The sequence below is a fragment of the Strix aluco genome, chromosome 11 (assembly GCF_031877795.1).
Source record: "Strix aluco isolate bStrAlu1 chromosome 11, bStrAlu1.hap1, whole genome shotgun sequence".
In the NCBI taxonomy this organism is placed as follows: domain Eukaryota; kingdom Metazoa; phylum Chordata; class Aves; order Strigiformes; family Strigidae; genus Strix; species Strix aluco.
The window spans coordinates 17,162,549-17,177,118 of record NC_133941.1 but is presented as its reverse complement, the minus strand read 5'-3'; the positions used below and the strand labels follow the sequence as shown (position 1 = coordinate 17,177,118).

The 14,570-nt window shown below is 48.4% G+C and overlaps 1 protein-coding gene across 1 annotated transcript; it reads left to right on the top strand.

The window, feature by feature from the left end:
• The first annotated feature begins 134 nt into the window (after nucleotides 1–134).
• ALAS1 (5'-aminolevulinate synthase 1) lies at nucleotides 135–7,200 on the top strand. Its single transcript, XM_074836360.1, has 10 exons — nucleotides 135–469; nucleotides 950–1,156; nucleotides 2,108–2,263; nucleotides 2,345–2,567; nucleotides 3,038–3,222; nucleotides 3,804–3,983; nucleotides 4,183–4,347; nucleotides 5,409–5,677; nucleotides 6,153–6,315; nucleotides 6,915–7,200. Exons 1-10 carry the CDS (start codon nucleotides 268–270, stop codon nucleotides 7,073–7,075), a joined length of 1,911 nt encoding a protein of 636 aa, XP_074692461.1. The 5' UTR covers nucleotides 135–267; the 3' UTR covers nucleotides 7,076–7,200.
• Nucleotides 7,201–14,570: the final 7,370 nt, after the last annotated feature.

Below are 14,570 nucleotides of genomic sequence, written 5' to 3'. Positions count from 1 at the left end.
GCGCCTCCATGCCCGCAGCCGCCGCCCGAAGCCGCCCCCAGCCCCTCACAACCCTCCCGCGGGAGCCGCCCCCGGCCCCTCACGGTCCGGGCAGCGCCTGCGCAGTGTGGCGGCCGCACCGCGCCTGCGCGCTGGGTGGCGGGGCTATATAGGCAGCGGCGGAGCGGAGCGGGCCGAGGTACGGTAGCTGGGCGGGCGTTACGGTCCCTTCCCGGTGGTTAACGGCGGTCGCTGGTGTCAGGCCCGGTATCCCGTCAGGCGGCGAAGATGGAAGCGATGGTGCGACGCTGCCCGTTCCTGGCCCGCGTCTCGCAGGCCTTCCTGCAGAAGGCCGGGCCCTCCCTGCTCCTCTATGCCCAGCACTGCCCCCGGATGATGGAGGCGGCCCCCCCAGCCGCCGCCCGTGCCCTGGCCACGACCGCCGCCCGCGGGCAGCAGGCGGAGGAGGAGACCCCCGCCGCCCGCCGCGGTGAGTACGGCCGGAGGGGAGCAGCGGCCCTGGGCTGCGGTCGGGAGCCAGCACTCCCCGCGGGGGGGCGGCGGGGCACCGGGCTGGGCCACGGTAGCTGTAGCGAGGAGCTTTCCTGGGGACAGACCGAGTCGCCCTTAAGGGAAAAAAAAAAAAAAACAAAACAAAACCAAACCTCGCATGTCATAGAAGGAAGCTTCTGGAATGGGCAGCTTCGAGGTAAAGGTTGCTTAATCCTTTAAATGTCTGTGGTAACTAAGCATGGGCATAAACCGGAGATGTTCTGTATCTGTTAGGATGTTCTGCAGTAAGGTCTGGTTGGGGATCCGTGATCCTGGGTCACAGAGCTGGGATCGCTCAGGTAAATGGCTCTGAATGGTTTGTGCCAAATTAATTGCAAAGGTAATGGACAGAAAAGCTTAAGTCAGTGTATTAAAATGATGAAGCTGAAGTGCTTTCCCTTCTCTGCCCCCACCTCAGAGGCCAAAAATGCCAAAGAGGTGGCCCAGCCGAATGCAGATGGAACCCAGCCACCTACTGGCCACCCACCTGCCGGTGCTAGCCAGAGCTCTGCTACCAAATGCCCGTTCCTGGCAGCTCAGATGAATCACGAGAACAGTAATGTTTTCTGCAAAGCCAGCCTAGAACTCCAAGAGGATGTGCAGGAAATGCAGGCGGACAGGAAAGGTACGTGTTCTGTGTGCTGATGTTGGTTCCTTCCAAGAGCTTCTGATGCCTGACTTTGCTCTAGAGTGTGCCAAGCCTAACAGTCACTACTTAAATGGTTAAATCCTGCAGGTAGGATTATGGGAGATAGCACTAAAAAGCTGTTGGAGAACACAGCTGTTAATGTAGTACCTGCAGCATGGTGCAGTGTTTCCCCTGGGTGATTTTGGTGTGGGAATACTGTATGCTCTATTTTGATAATGCTGGCTCTAAATATGTGAATCCAGCTGTTACAGTTGTGCCCAAAGGAGATGCTTATGACTGAAGAGAGCTTTACTGGGGTGCTGGTATAGATAAAGGTGGTATATCCAGAGATGGGGGAAACTGGGTTGAGGCACTAGGCAAGTACCAGCACAAATCCACACTGGAAAGCAAACAAACTTTTTATGGAACTAAAGGGTGTTGGCTGGCTCGCAATCCTGATGCGGAAGGGCTGTCCTTCAAAGGAAGGAACTTCTCGCCAATATCAGTAAAGCCTTGCTGTCTGTCTCAGGAAGTTTATTTTACTTTTCTGTTTGTTTTCTGTGGCATAGTTTTAAAAAAATCTGTGCTAACTGAACAAAATACTAGGAATGAAAAGGAAGCAGCTGACCAGAACTCTGCCTTCAGTTAGGTGTGTACCAACTCTTTCAGATAAATGCTGTAGCTGTATAGAGTGGTTTTCTGAGTCACGATGAACCAAATATGTTATAAGGAAATTACATGTTGTATTGTCATTTATTAGGAAAGGCTTTCCCTTTGTCTTGTACAATGCAAAATTGCAAGCAAATAAAATACTTGACCCTAACAGGGACATGTGGATTTAGGCACATGCTGCCTAACAAATAAAGAGTTAGTTACTTAAAATGTTTGCTTAACTTCATTTTATTTCAAACTGATTAAGCTCATTAGAATTTATTACAATGTCTGTAGGTACAGAATTTGCCAAAATACCAACTACTTCCACAGTGAGGAACATTGAGACTGAGGGAGAAGAGCAGAGTGGCTTGCTCAGGAAGTTTAAGGATATTATGCTGAAGCAAAGGCCGGAAAGTGTCTCTCATCTGCTTCAGGATAATTTGCCAAAATGTAAGATTGTCTGGCAGAACCCCCACAGGCCTGGTCTCTTGTGATTATTTCGTGTGTGCTTAAGTCTCTGTCTTATTTCAGCTGTATCCACCTTTCAGTATGATCAGTTCTTTGAGAAAAAGATAGATGAAAAGAAGAAGGATCACACCTACCGAGTATTCAAAACAGTGAACCGAAAGGCGCAAATCTTTCCCATGGCAGATGACTATACTGATTCTCTGATCACCAAGAAGGAGGTGTCTGTCTGGTGCAGCAATGATTACCTGGGGATGAGTCGTCACCCTCGTGTGTGTGGAGCAGTTATGTGAGTATTCTTAAGAGGCAGTTTCAAGCTGTAGTGCCCTGCAGAAGCTTTTGTGGGAAGGCTTCTGAAGAATTGATTTCTGACCTATGCTACAGAAGCTGCTTCTGATATTATTCTTGGTATATAATTAAGCTTACACCTTTCTTTTGAGCTGGGGGAGGTAACTTGGTATGTAGCTCCAGTATACCTGTCAGTCACTAACCCTGCTCCTTGGATTTTCCTTAGAAGCCCCCAAATGTTACCAGATAAACTGGATGGTATATTGCAGCTGTACTTGGTAACTGATTTCTTAGCTTATCAGATTCCTGAGTTGTGCAGGTTGCTTAAAGACCTTAAGCTTAACAGCTGCTTTTTGCAGTCAGTTCCTTTTTAGAAAAACACCAATTATGTACTAGAATGTTTTCAGCCATGATCCTTTATTAATCTATTTCGTGCAGTAACTCTAATGCCTCTTTTTGGTCCCTCTGCAGAGATACACTGAAACAACATGGTGCTGGAGCAGGAGGCACAAGAAATATTTCGGGAACAAGTAAATTTCATGTTGATTTGGAAAAAGAACTAGCTGATCTTCATGGGAAAGATGCAGCACTGTTGTTCTCATCTTGCTTTGTAGCCAATGACTCCACTCTCTTCACTCTAGCTAAAATGCTGCCAGGTAAGATCTCAGACTGCACCCCCTATTTACCACAAAACCACAACCATGCCCTAAGTAGTTGGGAGTACATTTTACAAATGGCTACCCAAAGTGAGGATTCATCCTACTCAATCAACAAAGTATGGTTGTTTTTAATGCCATACTCAAATTATGTTCCCCTCATGCAAATCATAGTAGTAGCCTACTGAGATCTAGGAGCTAGAAACTGCAGAAAGAATTAAACAAAAAGCACAGTCTTCTGCTCCTGCATTTAAATTCCACCTGAAAATGAGGCAGAAGAATTTAGTGTCCACTTACCTGTGGGTGTGAACTTCTTTCTCTCTAACTTCAGAAGTTAGTGGAGTTAGATAAAAATATTAAGGACTTGGAAAAACCCTTCTGTGTTTCCTTAAACTCAAGTTTGTGTTAGTTTAAACACCTAAAATAAGCCTTAAATATTCTTGCTTCATGATCTTTTGATCAAGAGCATTACTTTCTAGGACATGCTACCCTTGCTGCCTGAATACTTCCCATACATAAAGCAATGCTGGGAATCAGTTAATGCTTTCTGTACTTAAAGTGTGACCGGGCTGTTTCCTCAGGCTGTGAGATCTACTCTGATTCTGGAAACCATGCCTCTATGATCCAGGGGATCCGTAACAGCAGGGTGCCAAAACACATATTTCGCCATAATGATGTCAACCATCTTCGAGAACTATTGGAGAAGTCTGATCCATCTACCCCTAAAATTGTTGCATTTGAAACTGTTCACTCAATGGATGGTAAGTTGACATCAGACCCTTCTCTCTTCAGTGCAGTTAGTGTTCAAATTGTCTGTATTTTAGATCTGAATATGTACACTGCTATAAGGGTTTATATGAAATAGTCTTCTGAAATACCTGCTGTTTGGGAGTACTTCTAATATTTATCCAAGCTGAGTACAGGGAATCCAAAGCTGCCAGTCACCGTGTTGGTTCCTAGGTGCAGTCTGCCCTCTGGAAGAGCTGTGTGACGTGGCCCACGAGCATGGGGCAATCACTTTTGTGGATGAAGTGCATGCTGTGGGGCTGTACGGAGCTCAAGGTGGCGGTATAGGAGACCGGGATGGAATCATGCACAAGATGGACATCATCTCTGGAACACTTGGTATGCATGGCCTGGCACTTCTACAGAAGCTAAGGCAGCAAAGCTTCTGAGCAGCCACATGAAGTGGGTTAACTCAGCATCTGTATATTCAAATGAACTTGCTAAGGGCTGTTGGGGGCTAGGATTTTCCAAAAAGCCCAGTGGATTTAAGTATGCCCCACAGTTTGAAAAGCTTGTGTTAAGCTACTTACACTGCCTTACAAATTAGTTTAAGGTAGCATTGTTTTTTTTCTTTAAACAAGCTAGCAAAAAGTCCTCCAGTGACATATTACACAACTCAAGAATAAATTCAGGTGAGAATGCTAGTAGGGTAGTACTCTATATTTAGTAGTACTTAGTTCTTTTATGTGAAATAGCATTCCTAATCTAGAAACCTGAGATGGGGGGTTATGTAAAGAGATTTGGCAAGAACTGAAGCAACTGCTATTATTTGAGTAGAATGCAGGCTTAGGAGTAAGTTTACTGCTGCAAATTGCAAAGTTGTTTGACCAACAGCTTCCAGAACATGAATACAATTTACTAGGAAAGTTCATGACTTTGAATTTGGGTTACAGCCTAACAAACAGAAACATTCACCAGACACCCTAGTTCTACCTGTGGTGCTGTTTGGGTAGCTGAACATTTGGAAAGGGGGGCTGATATCAGCCACATAAACACAGTAACAACCTTGTGTGCTCCTTAGGAGCATAGGCTATTTCTAGCATCTCTGAAACAGATTATTTTAAATCTGCTGGGAGACTTAGGGTCACTATTGAAGTCTGTGCTTGATGATTTGGCTTATAAGGTCTTCTCCAAAATCAGAACTTGAGCATTTGAGAGTCTTGAACTGTCCTTGCTATGTAATAACTAGATCTATATTACCAGGATTGGTTTAAAAACAAAGCTGTAACATGTGCTGAGTAAATACAAGATTAGCAGAGAGGGGCTAGAATTGTTGCCTGCCATGACTATATTAAGTATGTAGTCAGAATACCTCATCCCTTCAAGTGAAGGGCTATAATACTTCAAGCCATTCTAATGGATGGAAGAAATAAGCTTACTTACCTTCTCTTTTTCCTTAGGCAAAGCATTTGGTTGTGTAGGAGGCTACATCTCCAGTACAAGTTCTCTGATAGACACGGTTCGCTCGTACGCTGCTGGCTTTATTTTCACCACGTCCCTGCCACCCATGCTCTTAGCTGGTGCCCTAGAATCCGTCCGAACGCTGAAGAGCGCGGAGGGGCAAGTTCTGAGGCGCCAGCACCAACGCAATGTGAAGCTTCTGAGACAGATGCTGATGGATGCAGGGCTTCCTGTGGTGCACTGCCCCAGCCACATCATTCCAATAAGGGTGAGTACTTAGGATACTGCTCACACAAGACTGTGGTGCCTGTTTTCCTGTCCATGATAACATTACACTTTCAGGTATTGGTTAACATTCACAAAGTTCAAACCTGTCCTAGTATTCAGCAGTGACGTGCTAGGAGTCTGGCTTAAGTTGACCTCAGCCTGGTATAGATGTTGTAAAGCAGAATGATAAAGTGCATGAAACCCACAATCTGACAATACACAGAAAGCAAAGAGACTGGTAACAAGCTAGTAAAGAGTTGAGGTATAAACAACTACCTGCCTAGGCTGCAATGGTGTGCCTGTGCCCAAAGGGTTCTACAGCACAAGCTTTTAGCTCTTCTTTCTGATATATGTGCTACTTACAGGGGCACAAGGCACTAGTCCTATTTGATTCCTGTGGCTAGCTAAGTTGGGCTGACCGTCCTGCCACTTCACATGTTTTGGTTGATCTTGTAACTTACAACTTTGAACTTTAGGTTGCAGATGCTGCTAAAAATACAGAGATCTGTGACAAGCTGATGAGCCAGCACAGCATCTACGTCCAAGCAATCAACTACCCCACAGTTCCTCGTGGAGAAGAGCTACTACGTATTGCCCCTACGCCTCACCACACCCCTCAGATGATGAGCTATTTTCTTGGTAAGTGGATTCTTTCATCAGTGCAATGAAAATAGTGGGTTGTCCATGCAGTCTTTATACTAGATATGAGACTAGGAAATACTTAAGTTTTAAATATCATTAACTGGACAGTGTTTTTCCACTTCTGCAGTGTACATAGAGCATACTTCTGTGCTTAACCTGCTTTGAGCATGACAAGTGAAGGCCTGTGCACTGTGACCTAGAATAGAGTGTGCAAGGCCAGTGCAGTCCTGTACCCAGCCAGTTCTGTCACAGCCACCTCTGCTGGGGCTCTGCTCATGCACTGTCCAAACCAATCTTCATTTGTTACACGTGGTCCAAAGAAATCTGCTCTCCTTGGCTGAGCTGTTAACCCATCTTAGACACAGATCTGTCTAGGGAAAGTAGCTACTTGATCCTGTCAGCAGAGGTAGCGTGAGAATACCTGAGGCTTAGCTGCAGCCCTGTCACCTCCCTCAAGAGGTAAATTATGTCACAGTGAACTCCTATTATCCCTCCTCACTTGCTAGGAGAATAGGTATGCTGACACTTCTGCTGCTTCTCTAAAGCATTCCACTGTCTTAAGCCTTGATCTTGATGAACTTTCCTGTTCATAACAGAAAAACTGCTGACTACATGGAAGGATGTTGGTCTGGAGCTGAAACCACATTCATCAGCTGAATGCAACTTCTGTAGAAGACCCCTACACTTTGAAGTGATGAGTGAACGGGAAAGATCCTACTTCAGTGGCATGAGCAAACTAGTATCTGTCAGTGCATGAAAGTAATGGTGTTAATCATGTTCTTGTCTACTTCTACTACCCAGTCAGTAGCATTTTTAAATTGCTTAAGTATTTTAATCATAGTCGAAGCACTAAGCTCTGAAAATAAATTTCTAGAGCCACTATGCCCAGTTGTGTGTTTTACTGCTTATCTTCCATAAGTGAAACTGAAGTGTCAGTGCATGGAAGGGCATCTGGTGCAATAAACAGTGCTCTGCAGCTTAATGCCCTTCAGCTGAACTACTGACTTCTAAGGAGTGTATGCCAGAGAACTTCAGCAGTGTTTCCTGTAGTACAAGGGATGGGTTTATTATGAAAACATGCAGGTATAATAGTACATCTACACTATGCTAAAGAAATGCTGTATAATAAGCTTGCACCCGTTTTTGGAGGCAGGCATTTGGAAGGGATTCCACTAGATGCTGTCTCCCTCTACTGACACAGTCTTCCTCTGTAGTTTTGTGCACAAGCCTTCCCCCTTTGGTGTTCAGCATGGTGCTCACTAAGGAAAATAGTGCTAAGGGGATTTAATAAGTGGTGTTTTGTGACAGCTTGACAGAAAACCAACATGGCAGGGTGGGGTAGTGGCTGTGAAAGGAAAGTGTGTTTACCACCACAGGTAGTAGATGCCCATTGCCTCTGGCTGCCTGTGTCTCTTCAAGCCTGCAGAGTCTGCTGTCCTGGGCACTTGGAGCCAGACTTCAGTGTAAAAACTGATTATCAGAAGCGATCTAATAATCCAGGTCTCTGACAGAATTAATTGTAGGAGAGGATCAGTGCTGCTTTTGCAACCCCTTTGAACACTTCAGCTTGTTGCTTAATTTCCATGCTATTTAGTGCTTTCATGAATAGCAAGGACATGCTTTGAACAGGGGGAAGTAATTTTGTGGGTGTATACATGTATTCAGAGGTCAATATTGGCATGAAGTCTAGAGCAAAGGATTAAACTGCTTCCTTCATGTACAGGCATGTCCAGTAACTGCCAGTCTGGCTTTTACAAGTCACTCAACAGCTACTCTGTCCAGGTACTCTTGTTTTCAGGATATAACAAGCCAACCTCCTGGCACTGTCTATTGCTGTCACACTCACAGCCATGCTGTGACACTCCTATTAGGGAGCCATTATAATATCACAAATAGCCACCTCATGGGGAGATAGAAGCCCAAGTTAAATCAAAATCATCAGCTCCAACTGGAAGTCACCAGCCATTTAAGCATGTACTGAAGCAAACTGCTATTCTCAGAAGAAGAATTAGAAAAATATTTGACTTTTCAAGCAGTCAAGCTACTTTTAAAAAGCTCTTTGCCAGCCAGGCAAGTGGTTGCTGCCTCTGGTGTGCAGGTGTTCTGGAGGAGGGAGGAAACTACCTCCCAGTCAGGCCTTGGTGTTCACATGGTAATGCAGCCCTCGCTGAACAAAGCAGGCATGCTCAAACCCACGGCTGGGTTATCATGTGCAGGCAGTTGCACTGCTGTGCAAGTGGATGAGCTTTCACGTGCTGTGACATTATCCTGATCTTACCAAGGCAAGTTCGGTGCTACCCAAGGAAAAACAGTCCCACACCCTGACTTCCTTGCCTTGCCATGAGCAGGTTGTGGCCTAAGGCTGAATGTGCATTCCATTACAGAGCTTTTATCACTATACATTAGGTTATATTACTACATTAACTTGAGTCATCAAGTAAAAAGCCACAGATCCTACATCAACCTCTCTCAGAACAGTGTCCTTAACCATAATGTGTCTTCAATGCCATTCCAAACTGCTGGCATAAGCAATCAATGTGGGGAGGGGGGGAACATGCAACATATGACATACTGACTAATATATAGCCATAATTGGACAGTACAAGGTTACTTGCATTTTTAGTTTCTTCACTGAAAGCATTCAAAATTGGCCCAGTACATTTTACATACCAGGTAATAAACCAAATTTTACTTTCTAGTTTTTATAGCAGCTACTCTGTACTGCAGAGGAGAAGTAGTAAGACACAGAAAGGGTCCCAGCTACCAGAAATCTCAAATGTTACTCCAAACTAGTCACAGGAGAGAACCAAATCCCAAGATTCAAAGCTAGCAACCTTGGAAATGACAGGAACACAACTAACCTTGGCACATGGCAATTGGTACCTCCACACCCATTAACATCAGATGTGACAAGTTACCTTAAGTTCTGGTGCTGGCAAGCAAGGGTGTGAAAGCAGAACCATGCACAGCAAGAGGCCAACAGAAGTCCATCATTTAACTGCAAAATAAAGACAAATCCAATGACACAGAAAGGATAAGTTTTCCCCAATGAAAAGGATGAAGAATGAAAAAAAACACACACATATTGTTTGCCAGCAAACAAAACTTGAATGGTGAGTTGCATAACTAGGGGTAATTACATAAGCTTTAGTTTCTGGAAAAATAATAGAGGAAGTAATCTGTGAAAGATGTTTAAAGTCTGAGACAAATGGTCCATGGCAGTGGCAAAGTAAGCAAGCAAGAACATGGCTGTAAAGCCACTGCTGACATTTGTCCAGGACAAAAAGAATTCATCTAGCTGAATGTTGCATAGCCCTAAACGCATACCTTCCTCCATTTCTCAACCTATTTACACAACAGAGAAACCCCAGGAGGTACAGGGGCAGTGAAAACATCCCCAATGCAAACTGGAGCACGTGTTCACCATCGCTGGGAGGAGGCATCAGGAGGGTGTTCCTCCTACCGTGGCCAGGACTCAGTGCCAGGCTAGGCAGACTGTGGTGTCTTCCACCCCCTCAATCCCTCTTCCACCCCTGTCCACAGCCACAATCCCACCAGGCAGACACTGCTCATTAGCAGAGCTGCTAATGTTCGTGAAGCTTTTGGGGGCCTTGGTTTTCCACCAAGCCCCTTGCTGCATGATGTAAGTGGTTGCATGTAACCCATGGGTTCAGCCCAGAAGGAAGAAACCAGTGTCACAAGCTCATGACCTTTGTTTCTTTAGGGAACTGGACTAAAAATAGCTCATCAGGCTGGGGTCAGCTTCTCCCACCAGCAGGACTTTGCCACAGGAGGAGGATGTTGTCAGCTGCCGGGCTGTGCTATCCAGCCCTAGCTGCCCCTTGCTGAAACACTCTCCTGTGGGGAAATAAATGCCCTGAAAAACCATTCCTAGAGCCTGCTTTCACTGCTGCTGCTTTCAGCCATTAAGTCCATGTTGTCTCCTAGCCCACAATAATAACAACAGGAGCATTATTAACACCACCAGATTCACAGCTCTGGTATCCCTGGTGCCTTGCACCCATTTATTTTGGGGCACACCTCTCACACTGAACCCCTCAGCCCCTGCTCAGTCTCTCAGCACTCACATTTACCAGGGTTTCTCTCCCAGCACAGAGAGAACCACGCAGCCCATCTCTGCCCCCCACACCAGGACTTTAAAAGCCCCATGAGCTCCCTAATACCTGCAGCTCATGGAAGGGGCTCCTGCCTGGTAATGGATGTTCTAGAGCCCCCGCTGATGGCTCACCATATACATTTTTCTCGGGGTGTGTTCAGCCCCCAGAAGACCTTTCCTCTCCTGCTCCCAAAAGGCAAACTCATGCTTTACTCCTCTGAAAAATCCAGGCTAAACTTCTGCTCCCTGCAGGACCCACCACCTCTTACAGGCTCCAGATGGATGCACATGGCAGGTCTCGCTCTAAACACTGGCAGCACAACCAAATAACTGCATCACGGGTCCAAATCTCCTGCTTTTCTTTTATTCAAATGAGCCACCTAGCTACACATCAGTCTGGAATTACACCTTGAACCAACACTTGCTTTTAGATAATATTAGCTAAACCTTAAATCATTGGGAATGACTTCTTATACCCCTGCCTGGAGGAGCAGATGGCAATGGGACAGACAGGGTGTTTTAGGCAGAAACGAGCTGTTAATGCAGGGAAATACCCAAGGGGTCAGAGATCTAAAGCCTTGCCCTCTCCCAGGGCCTTCACACTGAGCAGGAGGTGGCAACCAAGCCCCACTGCTTGGGGTTTTCCTGACCCCAGAAGAACCTGATCTGCTGCTGATGCTTCCCAGGGAGGTGCCAGGCTTTATGGGGTGGGGAGAAGCCACCCTCCCCAACAGCAGCACCCCCCCACACCTCCTCCAGCAAGAGCTCTTGCTCTGGGTCTCCATCCCAGCAAGGGGTTGCACAGGGAGGCAGCTGCAGGCCTCCTAGCCCCCTGCACATGGGTCCCACCATCCACAGCACAGGAGCCCTCCCTTGGCTGCCTGGTTTGGCCACCTCAGCACAGAGAAAAGCCCAGTTCTTGGCAGGCATGGGGTCAGGGGTGCAGAGGGGAGACAGGGGGCAATACCCACACTTGCTGCTCCCCAGGGAAGAGCAGCAGGCAGCCCCTTGCAAAGGGGATTGCAAAGGGCTCCCCTGCCCCACTGCCAGAGGCTGGGATGGGGGATGCATGTGGGGACTCTACACACTGCTATAGTTTGGGCAGACACTGGCCAGGCTGCAGCTAGTGCTGGCACAAGGCACTGAAGCCTAATGCAAGGGTAGCCCCTGGCCCAGAGCTGCTAGCCCAGCACCAGCAGGACTGGGGTCCTGGTTATTTAGGATGCTCTGTGCCCCAGCCACCCTCCAGCCTGATCCCAAACCCTCATCATCCCCAGGCTAGGTCAGGCTCCCTCCTCTCCACACACACCCCCAGGCCTGCACAGTCTTGGGGGGCTGATCCTAGATATACTTACCACCTCGAGTAAATAGCCTTTCACTCCTTACTGCTCCTACACCTTCTTCCCCCAAAGTAGGCTTTGGGCAGGGCACAGAGCTCTTAAAAGGATGAGGGCTCGTCTCTGTTTCCCATGGGCACCTGTAGTTTCATACCCCAGATACCAGGTGGCTCTTTTAATTCACACATTGGTTTATAGCCAGGTGTAACTCCTTTGTGGCTCCTCTGCTTCAGCTTTCAGGGGAGCAGAGGCCAAAGGAGTTACCTCCGAGATTTCGTTCTTTGCACTTTTTCACCTAGGAATCCGGTAAGGAAAAACATCCTGGTCCCATCCTTCCCCCTGTGGCTCATTTGCCATGGAGCCCATGAACCCTCATCTGTGATTTCTAAAAAGCCTGAGCCCTTGGGCTGGCTGTGGGGATGCTCAGCCATGTCCACCTGTAGCTGCTGCCCCTCTGAAGCAGCTGTGTCCTGCTGCTCCCTGCCCGGCTGGGCAACTGCCACAGAGGGGTGGCCTTGTCCCCTGGCACACGTGCCCCAAGGTGACACCAGCGGCTGCTGACCAAACGCAGGTTTCCCATACATCACCTCAAACTCCAGAGCTGTTTGTAGGCAGCAGGGGAGACTTTTTTAGCTCAAACCTTAAAGAGAAAGAGAGGGACTGATTGTGTGAACTCTCACGTGGGTGCTGGCTGAGGGGCATGAGGTCAGGAGGCAGCAGCCAGGTTTGTGAGTGCTTTAATTGCCCCTGGGAATTTCTCAGTGTTGAGCTGGCATTGGCTTTGTAACTCACTTTCCAAAGGGAACCTGGCACATGTGATCACTGATGCTCTGCCTGTGAGTTGTTTGACTCCTCTCCTCTTCCTGCACCACTTCAGCACCCTCCCATCCCACTCTGTCTATTCTATTCTACTAATTTTCAACCAAAATTAACAGAGGGTGAGCTGCAAATTGGTCTAAATCCTGACAAGCCTCACAAAAGCAGACAGCTGGATGGCATGTCCCTGCTACGCTGTGCTGCAGGAGGGGTGGCAGTCTGCGCTCAACCCTCATACTAGACACCAGAGACTCCACTGCCTGGCCATGCTCCTAGCCACCTTCACCCTCCACGTTCCAGCAGCAGAGCTTTCAGCTTCCCACCGCACAGGAGCTGCCACCTGTCCTGGGCCACCAGGTCTGCAGCTGGGACAAGGAAGGCATGGGAAGGGTGAGCAGGAGGAGAGGGGGCTCAGGCCCCCACGGCACAAGGGGGTGGAGGGCTGTGCAGAGCCAGGCTCTGCAGGGCCGGGCTGCCCTCAGCATGGTGCTGCCTGCCTGCCTGCACCTGCGCCCAGCCCGCTGACACCTGAGCCAGGTGAGGATGGAGGGTGGCATGGCATAGGGGGGACAGGTTGGGATGGGGTGGGACAGGGGAGCAGGAGGGGATGGATGGGGTGGAAGATTGGGATGGGAGGGGAGGGGAGGGGAGGGGATAAGATGAAGGATGGGATGGGATGGGATGGGATGGGATGGGATGGGATGGGATGGGACAGGCACCCAGCTGGGGATCTGCAGCCCTTGGGCTGCTCCCAGCCATCCCCTCCACAGCCACGTCCTTTGGCAGGGGGTCTTTCAGCTGGGGGTGGCTGTGCTGGCAGGGGGATGGGGACAGTGGGAAGTGGGGCACACACCTCACTCCTCCTCAATATTTTGGCAAGTTTAAAAATTACCGAGCACAGAAGGGGAGCAGGATCTGAAGGAGAAGGGTGAATGAGCTTGTCAAATGACTCTAGTGGTGTCAGCCCAGGATTATTAGTATTTATATGTGGGGGAGCTCTCCTGCGCTAAGGCTGCTCTGTGCATAGCAGCATCTTCCCTCCTCCATGCCAAAGGGAAACTCATTTGGGATTGGTTCTTTTTTTGCATTTTTAAATGTTTTACAGCTGGCTTTCCCTGGGCACAGTAAGTAAAACTGAGACACAGTGCAGCACTGACCTAGTGCAAACGCCACCAGGCTCATTGCAAGATCTTGCTCGGGGCCCAGGCTGTGCTGGCACAGAATGCAGGGGGCCTTTCTGCTGGGAAACCTGCTCAGGACACCATAATAAATGGAAAAAAAGGTTATGTCCAAACTGCAGCTGAGTTCCTCTGGACAAGAGCAGCGGGGGCAGCAGCTTTTGGTGGCTACATCACAAGCTGGGACATGCTTCCCTGCTTCTCCATCAGGACCCATTGTTGGAAAATTCAGACCCCGCAGCCCTGCTGGAGTTAGATTTTTGCGTATTGGTCTTTTTCTGGATGCCGAAGAGCTCTGGCAGGGCAGCTCCCCCCCCTCACCACCAAGGGAGATAAGGGGTCTGGCTCCCCTCTCAGGAGCCTGGGAATCTCTGCCTTGCCCTGGGCAAGGAGTGGGAGGGATGGAGGCTGGGATGTGGGCAGACCCCATCGCCTTCCCCACTTTTCTCTTGGCTCAGCATCCTCCAGCTTTCCCTCCCCCTTGCCACGCAGGAAGGCACCCCAGCTGAGAAAACTACAGCCCCAGGCCAAGGTGTCACAGCCTTGCAAAATCATCACCAACCCTTAAAAAAAGGAAAGCTGGGCTGAGCAGCGATGCTGCCTCCCCACAGTCGGCTCTAGCTCCGGGCACTCCTAAAACCTCTGCTGGGCATGAAAGGGTTGTCCCACACCCTGGGATTAAAGCATAAATGTCCTTGGGGTGGTGAGGGCTGGATGTGGCCACAGTGGGCTCCCAGCTAGCAGTGCCTGTGGCTACTAAGTTCCCAAACCTGGGGAACCCAGGGGACCTCCAAAGAGCATAAG